General features: G+C 44.2%; 7 protein-coding genes across 7 annotated transcripts; 6 read left to right on the forward strand and 1 right to left on the reverse strand.

Annotated features, from left to right (window-relative positions):
* Positions 1 to 2491: 2491 nt before the first annotated feature.
* On the reverse strand, positions 2492 to 4219 carry AGABI2DRAFT_120715 (hypothetical protein; the record flags this gene model as incomplete). Its single annotated transcript, XM_006463846.1, has 2 exons — positions 2492 to 3719; positions 3795 to 4219. The coding sequence occupies 2 exons, from the start codon at positions 4217 to 4219 to the stop codon at positions 2492 to 2494; spliced, it is 1653 nt and encodes a 550-aa protein (XP_006463909.1).
* A 95-nt stretch (positions 4220 to 4314) lies between these two features.
* On the forward strand, positions 4315 to 4857 carry AGABI2DRAFT_74312 (hypothetical protein; the record flags this gene model as incomplete). The annotated part of the gene is made up of 1 exon (XM_006463847.1): positions 4315 to 4857. A coding segment is annotated over one exon (543 nt), but the record flags the coding sequence as incomplete, so codon positions are not given.
* Positions 4854 to 6230, forward strand: AGABI2DRAFT_74931 (hypothetical protein; the record flags this gene model as incomplete). Its single annotated transcript, XM_006463848.1, has 1 exon — positions 4854 to 6230. A coding segment is annotated over one exon (1377 nt), but the record flags the coding sequence as incomplete, so codon positions are not given.
* Positions 6231 to 7907: 1677 nt separating this feature from the next.
* On the forward strand, positions 7908 to 8537 carry AGABI2DRAFT_120718 (hypothetical protein; the record flags this gene model as incomplete). Its single annotated transcript, XM_006463849.1, has 1 exon — positions 7908 to 8537. The coding sequence occupies one exon, from the start codon at positions 7908 to 7910 to the stop codon at positions 8535 to 8537; it is 630 nt and encodes a 209-aa protein (XP_006463912.1).
* Positions 8538 to 8606: 69 nt separating this feature from the next.
* Positions 8607 to 9098, forward strand: AGABI2DRAFT_120719 (hypothetical protein; the record flags this gene model as incomplete). Its single annotated transcript, XM_006463850.1, has 1 exon — positions 8607 to 9098. The coding sequence occupies one exon, from the start codon at positions 8607 to 8609 to the stop codon at positions 9096 to 9098; it is 492 nt and encodes a 163-aa protein (XP_006463913.1).
* A 635-nt stretch (positions 9099 to 9733) lies between these two features.
* Positions 9734 to 10150, forward strand: AGABI2DRAFT_45176 (hypothetical protein; the record flags this gene model as incomplete). Its single annotated transcript, XM_006463851.1, has 1 exon — positions 9734 to 10150. A coding segment is annotated over one exon (417 nt), but the record flags the coding sequence as incomplete, so codon positions are not given.
* A 122-nt stretch (positions 10151 to 10272) lies between these two features.
* Positions 10273 to 11673, forward strand: AGABI2DRAFT_74872 (hypothetical protein; the record flags this gene model as incomplete). The annotated part of the gene is made up of 1 exon (XM_006463852.1): positions 10273 to 11673. The coding sequence occupies one exon, from the start codon at positions 10273 to 10275 to the stop codon at positions 11671 to 11673; it is 1401 nt and encodes a 466-aa protein (XP_006463915.1).
* Between the last annotated feature and the right edge of the window lie 3701 nt (positions 11674 to 15374).

Raw genomic sequence — 15374 nt, forward strand, 5'->3', positions numbered from 1 at the left:
GAATAAGAAACTCCGGGGTGTCCTTGAAGGCATTGGCTACACTAGGCTTCGCTCTGACAGCTCCATCTACATCTACTCCAAAGGTGATGATCTCGGCTCTACCACACTACTACTAGGCATTCAGGTGAAGCAGGATCGCTCTCATCACACTATCTCCCTCTCGCAGGAGCACTACATTAAGGAGCTCCTAGAACACTTCAATATGGATGATGCTAATCCACTTTCCACTCCACTCGCTCCGGGATCTGAGCTCTCTGACATTATTCCTTCACTCGAGGAGCAGGCTGAGATGAAGTCAGTTCCCTATCTCAATGCTGTAGGTGCCCTTCAGTATCTCGCCACTATGACTCGTCCCGACATTGCCTATGCTGTCTCCTATCTCGGGAGGTTCAACTCGAACCCAGCTCCAGCTCACTGGCTTGCAGTCAAGCACTTGTTCCACTATCTCATTGGGACTATGCACTACAAACTGGTCTACCGAGCTAGTGACTCTGAGGAACTCTTCACTACCTATTCTGATGCCTCTCACGGTGCTTGTAAAGCTACAGGTCGAGCTACAGGTGGTTATGTGACTCTTGTCTCGGGTGCTGCTGTAGGTTGGTCTTCTAAGCGCCAGCCATTTGTGACTCTCTCGAGCACTGAGGCCGAGTTTGTTGCTGCCGTCGAGGCTGGCAAGGAGATAAAATGGACTAGGAATATTCTGACCGAGTTTGGCTTCCCTCCGACACTTCCTTCGACACTCTTCGTTGATAACAAGTCAGGAATCAGTGTAACCAAGAATCCAGAGCATCATGGACACATGAAATACCTAGACCTGCGCTTCTACTGGCTCCGGGAGGCTGTTGAAGAAGGACTCATAGATCCTTTGTATGTTTCGACTCGCGAGCAGGTGGCCAACATCTTAACCAAGGCTGTGGCAAAGAAGGTAGTTGAGTTTGCTGTTTCTCTATTAGGACTTGAGTAGACTGGCTAGATCAAGGGGGTGTGTTAGAGTGAGCAAGCAGTCTACACTTGGTTCATCAGCAAAAGGTAAAGTGACTTAAATTTGACTTATGCAAACTTATAAAAATCATAAGTCAGTATAAGTCATTTTTGCATAAGGCATGTCACCGTCTGAGGTTCTGACTTATGCAATACTTAAGTAAATCATAAGTACATAAGTCACAATATGGTCATAAGATTCAAGATTATCATAAGTCATGAGGAATTATCTTAAGTTGCATAAGTAAGTACTGAAGACAGTAAGAAGTAATAAGAGAGTATAAGGTCAATCATAAGGAACATCATCATGCATAAGGAACAAAGAATTATATTCATATAGTAAATACAATACATCATGTATAATACAGACTTCCTAAAGAGGAAATAGACCCTGAAAAAAGCGGACAAGAGGGATATGACAGCAGCCAGGGGAGTAGAAATGGAAGATGGGGGGAAAATGATGAGAAATGTGATTCTAAAAGTAACACATGAGTATGAGTAGATGAAGAGTCAAAAAGCACTCACCAAAGACTAGAGATCCCCCCAAAACTCATCCACATATCATCCTCACATCTCCTCTCAAAACCCTCCCAAAATAGCCCCAAAAAAGCGTCCAAAATAGGCAAAAAAGCGTCCTAAATCAGCTTAGAATTAGCTGGGAGAGAGCTAGGGAAGGGAAGGGAAGTTACTCACTTGAATATAAGCCTAGGAGAGCAACGAGGAGGGAAGGGGAGGGAGGGGAGGGGAGGAATGATGGTGGTGATGAGGAAGGATCAACGTTGTGCTCGAAACAGAAGTTCAACATGTCACATGATGTCACATGACTGCTGGACTTGGGATTTTCGAGTCAAAGTTCCTCAAATCATAGGTAGGAGATATTTTCGGGTCATTTCTGCATGGATTCTAATGATCTAAAAGTGTATTCCTATAGTTTCGAGGTCGGGGAGTCCGAATATCCAATTAGATTCTTTTTTGGAGTAAAGCCTATTGAGATATGGCACATTTAACATATGATAATCACAAGATTGCGCTGTAGCTCCTCAAATATTGATCGGATAATAAATCTAAAATCAGATTCAAATTCCTGGACCTTGAAAGCATATACTTACACTCTTCAATCAAGGCCAGCCATTGTTTTTTTTTTTTTTTTTGTAATCAACGGCTGTTCAAGCCTTCTATTCCAGCGATATAAGTACATGCGAACACTATGTACAACGTGCTGAGAATACGGTTGCCATGACGTGTTACCAAGAGAGAAAGAAAACATATCCTGCACGACAAGGTCAAGCGCTAGCGTAGAGAGAAAGAAAAAGTAAAGTCCGATCGAGAAAGAGTGGAACATCAGTATGCGGCCCCGGAACGAATCAAAACAGCCAGGCACAGACCATACTTAGTACCGGAATGCGAGACCAAGATAAAATCGAGCGGAAAGTAGACATAGAAAAATGAAAACGAACGTTGGTAGGCCAAACCGGCGCTAACTCCCGAAACGTGTTTTGACACACGCTGATCACTTCTTAGGGAATTGGCGCCTCAGCCAATCCCTATCAAATTGGTTCTGCCAAAACGGACACGAAGTGTCCGTGGCAGAGTGGGAAGTCTTCGCCTTGCCTGCAGCCGTGCAGTTGACGCAGTGACGATCTTCCGGGTCGCGCTTGGAGTGGGCGCAATATTCGTGATGGGCAGCCTCGGAGTGAGGGAGCCCACAGAGAGGACAGCGTATACCTTTTGATCGGCATACGGAAGCATGATGACCCCACCTCAAACAACGAGTGCATAAGGCAGAGCCAGGGCGCGGAGCGGCACCGCAGATTTGACAGTTCCGACCGCCGATGACGATCGTCTTGCCAATGTAGGAGCGGGCCGAAGTGCCCGTGACGGAATCGCAAATGTCGACCCAAGCAACACACGTGCCACTGTGGGCCGATGTCCACATGAAACGGACGGCGTGTTTGATGGCAATAGCGAGTTCCTTGCCAACCGGGGATATTGCAAGCGCATTGGTGAACGCGCTGCACTGAGCGGATTGCCAAACCTTCGGTTCGGCTGGGACCATGGGCACGTCGATGACCTTGAGGTAGGAAGTCGATGTGATGGGGGAGGATTTGATGGGCACGACGCCCGCGACAGTGACGAGACACCGGATGTGTTTGAGGACACATGCAGTCTCGGACGAATTAGGAACTCGGCTCGCGGCAATGAAAATGCCGGATCCAGAGTCCTCTGCGTGTTCGAGAATGACGTCAGAATTGACGTCACTCTGGAGATGAGTGTTGATCTCGGCCAGCATTGCCGGGGATATGTGACTGGTGCGGATGGAAGATCCGGCTGGGGGGGTGAGTTGCACGCCACGGCGCGAAGCGCCGTGGCATGTGTGACGAGCCCTATGCTTTCTGCCCGAAGGCCTGGACGCAGGGGCAATGGCGACGACCGCAGGAGCGGCAGGAGCCTGAGGACGGGGCGGGGGCTGCTGTTTGGAAGGGCGGTTGGCAGCGGCTTTGGCATATGTGTTATTTTTGGAAGGGACCGAGGTACCCTTTCCAAAAATGGGTGGCTGGGGTGGAGGAGGGGGGGTCGGCTGCACCTTCTTCGATTTTCTCGGGGTCATGTCCATGTCAGCCGACGGAGACCGTGGCCAAGAGGGGGCTGTGCCCAAGGGAGTAGGAGGAGGGGGAGTTGGTTCCGGTGGCGAGGGATCGACCATCCTGATTATCTTCGCAAGCTGCTCAGAGAACGAGCTAATGCCTGCGTCGGAGGAGACGTTGTATCCATCAAGATCGCGACACTTGATGAGAGTGTGTGTTGCTCATAACATGCAGTCCATGAACTGCGAGTAGAGCGGGTGATCGGCCTCAATATCATCAAGCATGACGATCGTGGTGTTGACAAGCTTGAGCATTCCCTTCTGACCAGCGGTCATGGTGCGGGAACGCCCAGTGGAAGGGGTGGAGGTCGGTGCCGGTGTCAGGGTCGACGGGAACGGTGCCAGAGATGGTTTGTCTAAACCTCGGGAGCCCGAGGTGTAGGACAGGGGAGTGAAGGAGGAGTCTGGGAGCCCAGACTGCCTTGAAGGTGTTGGCGCCGTCATACGAGACGCCACCGGGAGCTCGAGTTCATCTTCCATGTTTCTCGCCGCTTGTAGAAGGGCACGTCCAACCGCACTGTTGAACATACCTTCCGGAATCTCTCCTTCGTCAGACCAGTCACCCGAGTCCTCAAAGTCCTCGCGCGTATCCATCGTAGAATGTAATGTATTGCTACTCGAGTATAAGCACTGAGACTTCCAAAACAGGAAGGTAGTGGTTACAGTTCAAGGAGCGATGAAGGCCAGCCGTTGTCAGATCTCAAGGATCAAGGGACATGGCAGTCGCGTTTGTAGATGTTTGGGATTCGAAGACTGGGTCACGTACAAAGGACTTAGTCAATAAAGTATATCATATTCGAGGAAAGCTTATCAAAGTAGAATACGCTCGACAGAGAGAGTTCGTCCCACAGTGCCAGAAATGCTGGAAGTGGAACCACAGTACATCCCGGTGTCGCCTCAACCACCAGTTTCGCGCCCGATGCGGTCAACCTCACATGACCAAGAACCACACTGTCTTCGCTACATGTTGCGGAGCAGCAAGGAAGAAGGAGGATTGGACAGGAGAGTGCAAGCACGAAATTAAGTGCATCAATTGCAAAGGCAATCACACAGCCGACTCCACCAAATGCACGTATAAGCGGCACCAAAACAATATTTTGTGGCACGATCAAAGGCGCGCCACAGATATGGCTATCGAAAGAGAGAAGCGCGACAACAGGCGCCGAACCATCCATCAAGCTCGTCAACTCAATGACGAGCAAATTATCGAAATCCCCTCCTCTTCTGAATGAATAGTACAACAGAAGAAGTCAATAATACTATTAGCAGACCCAAACAATCTGCACCACGCTCGCTACAATATTTAACAATTCTATCATTCAATGCGCGCAAGAGTTGGGAAACTACCTCTATAGTTTTGGACAAATGTGCCGGATATGTGGACATCATCATGTTCCAGGAGCCGGGGTGGAAGGGTGTGAGGAGGCAACCATCTACCAAGAACAAGGAGGGCGACGTGGCGTGCGGCCCTCCTTTTCACAACTCATGGCGTCCTTTCACGGAAGCTTTCGACAACAGAGATGAATACAGAGCAGCCAGGAGGGTGCTTACATACATCAACAGACGACTGGATGTTTTCAAACCACAACTCTGGTCAGACATCCTCAAGCATCGTGACGCATCATTAGTCACTTTGCACATTCCTCAACCTCGCAGGGGCATACCCCATGAGTTCAACATCCTCAACGTTTACAATGATGGGGAAACACATTCGGCGGTGCATGAACTTAGACGGATCACGGAATCTCTGCCACGGATATCGTTGTGCACAGGAGACTTCAACATCCAAGATCGTACATGGGACGAAGGAGCGGTCAATCAAATCAGGCCCTCTTCTCCTTTCATGAGGCTTCAGGAGCTGTTCACAGACCTGGAAATTCAATATGTGCACCCTGTTAACAGAGGAACACCAACGAGGATACCGGACGATGCAGACTCGCGAGCATCCGTCATAGACTTAGTTGCAGCATCAGTGGCTCTGATTAACCAGGAAGGATTCCACTACAAAGTGAAGGTGGATGACAGAGAGAGGTGGGGGTCAGATCACCGGCCTCTTCAGATTGAGGTGCCGATCTCGGGGAGTGAACCAGAGATGAGGTGTAAAAGGAAGATTGAAGTGTGGTCGGAAGAGGAAGACGACTATGTCACACAGATATGCGGAGACTTAGGAAGAATGATTGATAATGTTTCTGAAACAGCGGAGGACTTGGAAGCGATTATGGGGAGAGTGTCTAATGCGTTCGAAAGAGCGTGGGAGGCGTATTCTGAGGAGAGAAAACCAAGCCGCCACGGGAAAAAGTGGTGGAATGAGGAGTGCAAGAGAGTCTATCAAGAGATGGGTGAGAATGGTGGGCCTAGGAACAAAGAAATGCGCAATAAAATGAAGAAAACTTTGCGTGTAGCGAGACGTCAATACTTTGATAAGCAGATTCATAGTATGGCAAGTGATAGGAAGAGACCATGGGACTTGATGCCGTGGACTAGAGAGAGGAAGATGCCGGCGGTGGAGGCGATCCTAGATAGTGAGGGAAACTCATGCAATAACAAGGAGAAGTTGTTTGAAACCCTTCACAACACGTACAATGCAGTGGATAATAGAGAGGTGGATATGAGCAGCATGTATAGAGAATTAGAGGAGTTTGAGGAAAGGGAATGGGTGAAGTTCTCTGTTCAAGAATTTCATGACGCGCTCAAGAACTGTGCCAAGAACACGGCACCCGGGCCAGACCACGTCTCGTGGAGATTGTGGAAGCGATTTGCGACAGATGACACAGTCTGTCAATTTGTCATGAAGATAGCTAATGCCTGTTTTGATACTGGGTATTGGCCTCAACACTTCAAACAGTCCATTTCGGTGATCATTCCGAAACCGGGCAAACCGTCATATGACAAGGCCAAATCGTTCAGGCCTATCGTCTTACTTAACACGATGGGGAAACTTATCGAGAAAATGATCGCACGGAGGCTTCAGTTCGAGAGTATTGAAGCTGGCGTCATCCATCCTTGTCAAACCGGAGGTATACTCCAGAGATCGGTCGAGGATGCAGCAGTCGCACTAACACATCATGTTCGTACGGCGTGGGCGAAGAAAAAGGTGACTTCAGTTTTGGCTTTTGATGTAGCACAATTCTTTCCTTCTCTAAATCATAACGTTCTTTCTAAAATTTTCAAACATTTTGGATTTTCGGCTAGTGTAGTTTCTTTTTTCTCTGATTATTTGGTAGGAAGAAAGACACAATATTTCATAGACAATATCACTTCTCCATTATTTGATAGTAATGTAGGGGTTGGACAAGGTAGCGCATTGTCGCCTATACTCTCTGCTTTGTATATAGCGCCGTGTTTTCACTTACTGGACAAATGGGTCAAGGACGAGGAAGACTGTATTCATTTTCCTTTAATTTCTTTTCTTTCTTTTGTAGACGATGGACTTCTTGTTGCTACGGGAAATTGTAGAATGGACACACATGACACTCTAAAAGAGGCGTACGCCCAAATGACTTCCATTTTCAAGGACTTCGGACTTGTTATGGAACATACAAAGACGGAATTATTCAATTTTGTGGACTCCGCCCATAACAAGAACTCGCCAAACCCTAGTATCAATCTGGGTGTGGCCCCCTTCACCCGCGAATCTCCATGTGTCCCTAAAGACGTATGGAGATATCTCGGAATCATGTTTGATAGCAATTTGACCTTTCGCGATCACGTCAAGTTTTATTCCACCAAGTCGGTTTCTGCAGTTCGTTGCATGAAATCGCTTGGAAATTCAAACCGAGGGTTGACGCCAAAACATAAACGCCTCCTTTACATTTCGTGCATTCAGCCAATAGCAACATTTGGATTACGCTGTTGGTACAAACCGGGAACGAGAGCTTTTAAAACCAACATCAAGATGCTCCGTCTCACTCACAACCAAGGGGCGCGCTGGATTACAGGCGCATTTCGAACTTCTCCTATGGGAGCCATGTCAGCCATGGCTGGCCTCATGCCTCTCCACCTCCAACTCAAGAAGCTGTTTGAGAGATTGGTCATCTGCATCAATACGCTTCACCCACACCACCCCGTTCTTTTATTATTAGAGCGGCGAAAAGCCAAAGGATCCACCTTACACCCCAACACCTTGGAACGCAAGTCCAAGACGATCCGCAAAGTCATCAAGTCACCACTTGACTCAGTGATTGACAACCCTTCCTCAGAGATCTTCGACCCCCTCTCTGAACATATCAAACCTGGACATCGGCTTGTGGACTGACATCCAGATAAAGTCAAATTCGTGCTCATGCCAAAGAATCGTAAAGACAGAGACGAATACCACAACAACCTGAACCTTGCACCCGTAACAGAACCGAACGCCTTGCATCTGTTTACAGCAGGCGTCAAACACAAGTTCGATCTGAGCGTGCCCGTGCCGCATCGAACCCACTTGCATATCGCGCTTGTCACAGTCTTCAAAGGACAAGCTATAACTTCTAAAACGAGGGCCGCCGGAAGGCGGGTCAATGATGAAGCAATTGTCGGATGGTCTACATTTCTGGCATTAATCAAAGCGCATAAGAAGCTTCAAAAGGGATGGCCTGTTTCCATGGTCATCCTTTACACTACGTCCCAGTTGATCGTCAAGAATCTGATGTCAACGAACTCCAAACCGCTCGGATCACAGCTTTCCATTGCTGTATCCTTAGCCTTCGACGCGATCGCCACAGACTTCCCAGAGGTCGATATTGAAGTGCGAGGCTTTAACAAATCGTGGGCCACGGCTCCGGGTACTTATACAGAGGACTCGGGAATGTTACAGCCGTTGGCTCAAAGAGCATATCATTCAGCGGAGACCGCAAGGACGTTTACAGAGCGCTCTCTTTCTTTTCCTCAATCTGCTTCCTATCATTACACAAGGCAGAAAACAACGTGAGATGCCATTTGCTTATGGCAAACCGGTTACCAACAAGGAGTCTGCACGCCAAGCGAGCCGCCACCACACATGCCGTCTTCGGATGGTATAGGAACGCGCTTCGGGCTTTTAGTCCGCTCACAAGGATTCAACGTGCCACCACCACACATGCTCTCTTCAGGGAGTATAGGAACGCGCTCAGGACTTGGGAACATTCCAAGCGAGCCGCCACCACACATGCTGTTTTCGGACGGTATAGGAACGCGCTCAGGACCTTCGGTCCGCTCGCAAATGCAAGGTTCTTCTTATCATATCCAGTCTTGCTTCAAAGGTAATAGCTGGTATGAAATTACGGACAAGGAAGGCAATGAAGTACTTCCGAGTCACCTTCAAGGCGGTCCATGGTTCCAGACATATCAAGGAGTCAAGGCTGCTGACAATTCGCCACTCTTCGCTCGTCTTATGCGAGTCATGTGCAATCATGCACCGATAGGGGAATACAGAGTGAGGTTCTTCCCAAAGAACCTTACAAATCATGCCAATGCAATCTCAAGTCACTGGAGATGCGGCAACATCTACTAATGGTCTGTCCTCTGTTCGTGAGGCAGATCAATCATTATGACTTGGATGGTATCACTACTATACATAAGAGGCCTCATCCTCTTCCTCCAAGATAATCCCCAAGCATTCAGTTTTGAACCACCGGAACTGCCGCGACTTGCAGACGAAAGCTGGCCGGCGTACAGGAGAGAGTTAGAGTTGGCTAGAGATGCGGAGAATAAAAGGAGAAAGGAGAAGAGGCTTCCTCCATTAGTCAGGCCGATCTTCTTGCACGAGTCGATTGAGTTTGTAAGACATTGGAATGTGTGGGAGATAGATGACGGATGGGGAGATATCTTCTACGCGGCGATGAGAGAGATCAAGCCTGTGTCGCAAGCGGTGTTGAAAAGAGGTAGAAGACGGATGATTTTCTTTTATCTTGTGTATGAACGTTTCTGTTTCTTTGTTTACTTAGCTGTACTTGTATCCAGATTCGAACAGTCTCTTCTTTCTTTTTCTTTTTCTCTTTTAGCTTCGATCTCGTCAGCTGGATACTTTCGCGTAGTGGAGTTAAGTACAGGTGATGAAAAGTACGGGGAACACGTCATGGCACCCTTTAAGTAGTTTTGAAATAAACTATGATGATTACAAAAAAAAAAAAAAAAAAAAAAAAAAGTGTTGTCAAATCCAAAGGATCCAATGACATGGCAGTCGTCTTCATGGACATGTGGGATTCCAAGAGTGGAATCCGCACTAAGAACATCGTTAACAAAGTTTATCACATTGGCGGTAAACTAATCAAGGTGGAATACGTGAAACAGAGGGAGTTTGTTCTCCAATGCCAGAAGTGTTGGAGATGGGATCACAGCACGAGTAGATGCCGCATCAATCACCAGAGGTGCGCAAAGTGCAGCCTGGGTCATATGACCATCAATCATGATGAATTTGGCACTTGTTGTGGAGCAATCCGCAAGGAGAAAAAGGTCAAAATCGTCAAATGCGAGCACAAACTCAAGTGCTTGAACTGCAAGGGTGAACACACCGCTGATTCATTCAAGTGTGTTTACAAGAAACATCAGAATGACCGTGCATGGCATGATCGCCGTGCGGCTGCGGACAGAGAAGAGGAAATTGCAAAGAAGGAACACCGAAAGGCGGTTATCACACAGGTGCTGGCTATGCCGGAGTCTGAAATTGAGGAAATCCACAATTCTCAATGAATTGTACGCCCAAAGGACAAAAGTTTGTTTTCAGGACACTTCGTATCTTAAGTTTCAATGTTGGACGTAGTTGGGAAACCACTACTTCAGTGTTGGGACAATATGCCAACCATTATGATATTATTCTGTTTCAAGAACCGGGCTGGAAAGGTGTGTGCAAGCAGCCCTCCATTCAGAATCCAGAAGGGGATATGGCTTACGGCCCACCTCTAAGTGAGTCATGGACTCCACATACTTCGGCGTTTGATCCGACAAAGAATATTATGGAACCGGTTGATGAGCGCCCACGAGTGCTCACATACACTCATAAGCGCTTAGATATATTTAACCTGAAGCTGCGTACTGACATAATCAAGCACCGTGACATATCACTTGTCACACTTTACATCAAGCAGGGTGACCACACCAAGACTGTGGACATCATGAACGTATACAATGATGGTAGAACACATGATGCCGTTGCAGCGCTTGAAAGCCTGGACGAGCGAATTCCTTTAGTTAACATATGTGCTGGGGATTTTAACATACATAATCAAACATGGAACGAGAATGCAGCGCATCTCGATCCTACCATATGGGGTGATCATCTTAAGGACGTCATGAGCGACATGGGAATGGAATACACCATACCGGACAATCCGGAACAACCCACTCGTGCCCCTTGTACCAGACGTAACAATGATACAGAAACGGATGTTCCCCCTTCTATTATCGACCTAGTTTTTACTTCTGAAGACATTTCTCTTTCGGAACTATTTAAACTACATGTTTGTGAAAACGACGCGGATTGCTTGTCGTCAGACCACTTTCCTATTCAAATTACGATCCTTTTCTCTAAAGATGATGTAGTATATTATGTAACCAGACTCGACCTGGAGAGCGAGGAGGATTATGAAGGGGAGATCAGAGATAAGTTGGGGAACTTAGCTGATGAATGTGATAGTATAAACTCGAGGGAGGAACTAGTGGAGGTAGTGGAGGAAATCTCTCGAATATTTGAGAAAGCTTGGTCAAATTGGACGGAGGAAGCCAAAGTGACAGGCAAGGGAAAGAGTTGGTGGAACAAAGAGTGCACGCGTGCATTCAACGACTTGAGAGATGAACAGAATCCTAAGGGGGGAAAAAAGGATATGGAGAAATACAGTGATTTTCGACGTGTGGTGAAGAATGCAAAGAAGATGAGCTATGAGAAGAAGATACATGAGATTGTGTCTACTAGGGGGTGTCCATGGGATCTTATGCCCTGGGCAAGGGAAAGGAAGATGCCGGCAACCGAGTCGTTGCTGGATGATCAAGGGATAGCATGCGTGGACAAGGAACATTTGTTCCAAATGTTGCACATGGCTTATAACTCAGCCAACAACCGCCCTGTCAACTTGGATTGCATGTTGCAGTAAGCCTCAAGTAAGCTTCAAGTAAATTTCAAGTTTCTTCAAGTAACATCAGCAAAAAGTCACACAACTTATGCAAACTTATGAAAAAGTTGCCTTATGCTTGCCTTATAAAGACCAACTTAAGGCACATAAGTCTCCAAAATAGCATAAGTTCATAATTTTTCATAAGCCAGACAAGAAGTTTACACATAAGTCACACATTAGTTCATAAATCTATCATAAATTCATAAGTTGGATACAAAGAAAGCATAAGCACAGGACATTTCATAAGTCAGACCAAAGGTTAAACCACAAGTCAGACAAAGTTTCATAAGTCAAACAGGATCTCATAAGTGAATAAGTCAGATAACAAGGCAAGCATTATGCTGTATGTCTTGTTCTACTGTTCATAAAATTTCGGAAAAATCACGACAAATCTTAGAATATTAAAAAACATAAGTCTATATGTATGTTTTTGTCAGATAACATACCCGTTATGGAGATATCAAGATTCCATCATGGGGTGGGAGGGTCATTGTCAACTCTTCGTAGAGCCTGCTCTACTAACTGGAAGATTATGGAAAAATCACGACAAATCTTAGAATATTAAAAGAACATAAGGTTATATGTATGCTTTTGTCGGAAAACATACCAGTTATGGAGATACAGAAAAACATAACAAGAATGCCATGTTTTCTACTAGTTACTGTTTCGATTTTGATGATTGAAGAGTGTACGTATATGCTTTCAAGGTCCAGGAATTTGAATCCGGTTTTAGATTTATTATCCGATCAATATTTGAGGAGCTACAGCACAATCTTGTGTTTATCATATGTTAAATGTGCCATATCTCATTGGAATCTCATCCAACAAAAAGTCTAATTAGATATTCCAACTCCTCAACCTCGAAACTATAGGAATACACTTTTAGATCATTAAAATCCATGCAGAAATGACCCGAAAATATCTCCTACCTATGATTTGAGGATCTTTGACTCGAAAATCCCAAGTCCAGACGTCATGTGATGTCATGTGACATGTTGAACTTCTGTTTCGAGCACAACGTTGATCCTTCCTCATCACCACCATCATTCCTCCCCTCCCCATCCTCTCCCTCCCCCTTTCTTGCCCTTCAGGCCTGTAACTTAGTAAGTAACATCCTTATCACCTTCCTAGCTCTCCCCCAGTTGATTCTCAGCTTAATTAGGACGCTTTTTTGCCTTTTTAGGCCGCTTTTTGAGGGCTATTTTGGGAGGGTTTTGAGAGGAGATGGGAGGATGATATGTGGATGAGTTTTGGGGGGATCTCTAGTCTTTGGTGAGTGCTTTTTGACTCTTCATCTACTCATACTCATGTGTTACTTTTAGAATCATGTCCTATAAATCTCGAATTAGTTATTATGCATTTAAATGTGTTATGACACGTCAGCTAATTTATAGTATTAAAATGCATTCCCACGCCAGGGAAATTAACCATTATATTACCTGTTTTGACATTGCAAAGATGTCACAACACGTATGTTGTAACACTCACGTGAATATCAAAATAAAGTTCTGATCTAAATAGAAATAATGAAACTCTATTTAGTCTATTTGGCTATGTTTACTCGCTTTCCGGAAAATACCAACACACATTTCTCATTATTTTCCCCTCATTTTCCATTTCTACTCCCCTGGCTGCTGTCATATCCCTCTTGTCCGCTTTTTTCAGGGTCTATTTCCTCTTTAGAAAGTCTGTATTATACATGATGTATTGTATTTACTATATGAATATAATTCTTTGTTCCTTATGCATTATGATGTTCCTTATGATTGAGCTTATACTCTCTTATTACTTCTTACTGTCTTAAGTACTTACTGATGCAACTTAAGATAAATCCTCATGACTTATGTACTTATGATTTACTTAAGTATTGCATAAGTCAGAACCTCAGACGGTGACATGCCTTATGCAAAAATGACTTATACTGACTTATGATTTTTATAAGTTTGCATAAGTCAAATTTAAGTCACTTTACCTTTTCCTGATGTATAATCTTGGGTTTCCGTAATACCTATTTGGTTTTGGGTACTTGATGTGAGGTCCTGCTGGTGGTGTTGGTGGTGTTGGTGTTCTTGGTGGCATTGGTTAAAGAAGTTTTCGTCACACAAAAATAAAAATGGAACAAGTGAACAATAATTATAGAAAGTTAATTATAAACTATTTCCAGATCATTAAAATGGATCAATAGAATATGTAAGATAATCACGATCAAGATAGCAAAATATAAGTACACTAAAAGATAAGCTTAATTGTAATTATAGATGTGATAATTACTATGAGAAATGTAACTGTATATGTCACAATTCATAACACTGTAAATGATTTTCTTTTCCTCTGTTTCCAGATGAAGATTGTGTGGCTCAAGAAAAAGTGACACTAGCATTGATAGTACTGTAGCTCCCATATTGGTGGGAGTAGTTTCTTCTAGGGAGCTTCTCCACCCTTTGCTTGTCCTCTGCCATGATGTCATATACACTAGCTGCATACATTGAGCTCCCCAAGTAGGATATGTGGGCTGTCCAACTAGTGTTCCAAAAACCTCCTCCTCCATGTCAAGGAGAAAGATGAGATTAACTCCTTCAAGTGTGCTCAAGTAGCAAAACTTTTTACTAATGAATGCACTGGTATTGGGCATGTATTTTGTAGCTAGTGTTTAGGCAAGAAACAATAAACAGAAAACAAATATATTTTGTTTATATAAATTCCAATGTTCCCATACTACACACAACCTCAATATTTCAATACTTCCTAATAAAATATTAAAATATTATTGAAACAGTACCGTATTTTTTATTTCCATACTACCTGGGAAGTATTGAAACATTATTTGAATAGTATCATAGATTTGTTTGTATTTTTTCCATATATGGAAATAAAATATAGTATTGTTTGAATAACATTTCAATACTTCCTAAGTAGTATGAAAATAAAAAATACGGTACTGTTTCAATAATATTTCATTAATTCATTAAGAAGTATTGAAATGTTGAGGTTGTGACAAGATGTAAAAATTGTGTTCTGATCTTTAAACAGAGATTTTCTAGAGCCCTGGGCTCACAGTGCAGATAGTAGAATTTATTTCATTGCTAAATACTTACAAATATGTACTGTATCATTATTTTTTGTCAGTCATGATAATAAGGAGTAGCAGGGGTCATAACATTGTCATAACCCACTGAAGCCTCTCATTGCCAACAGTCATAAAACCAAACATTTTTATCATAAGCACCTTAGCTGCTATGAAAAAGATCTAACTAGTCACTACACAACCTTTATATTTGAATAGTACACATGTATTATGCAAACATTATGCAAACATTACCGTAAATATAATTTACATACTATATATGTACTATCTAAATCTTATGTAAATTTGAAATTCAATAAAGCCCATTTTAAGGCTTTTATTTGCATAAAGTTTAAATATGTTTTACATATTTCATATGTACTATGTAAATTATATTTACGGTAATGTTTGCATAATGTTTACATAAAACATATGTATTACTCAAATATAGATGTTGTGCTAGTAAAATAATAAAAAAAGTCCTAGCTACTAGTACTTTGTGAAAATATCAATCAATCACCTTTCACAATATCTCACCAGCTAGTTTCTTCAGTAGGGGAGGAATATTATTGTCATTATCGCTCAAGAGCTCCAACATGCAGCTCACAGTGGTATG

This window comes from Agaricus bisporus (assembly GCF_000300575.1).
Source record: "Agaricus bisporus var. bisporus H97 unplaced genomic scaffold AGABI2scaffold_9, whole genome shotgun sequence".
Taxonomy (NCBI): Eukaryota; Fungi; Basidiomycota; class Agaricomycetes; order Agaricales; family Agaricaceae; genus Agaricus; species Agaricus bisporus.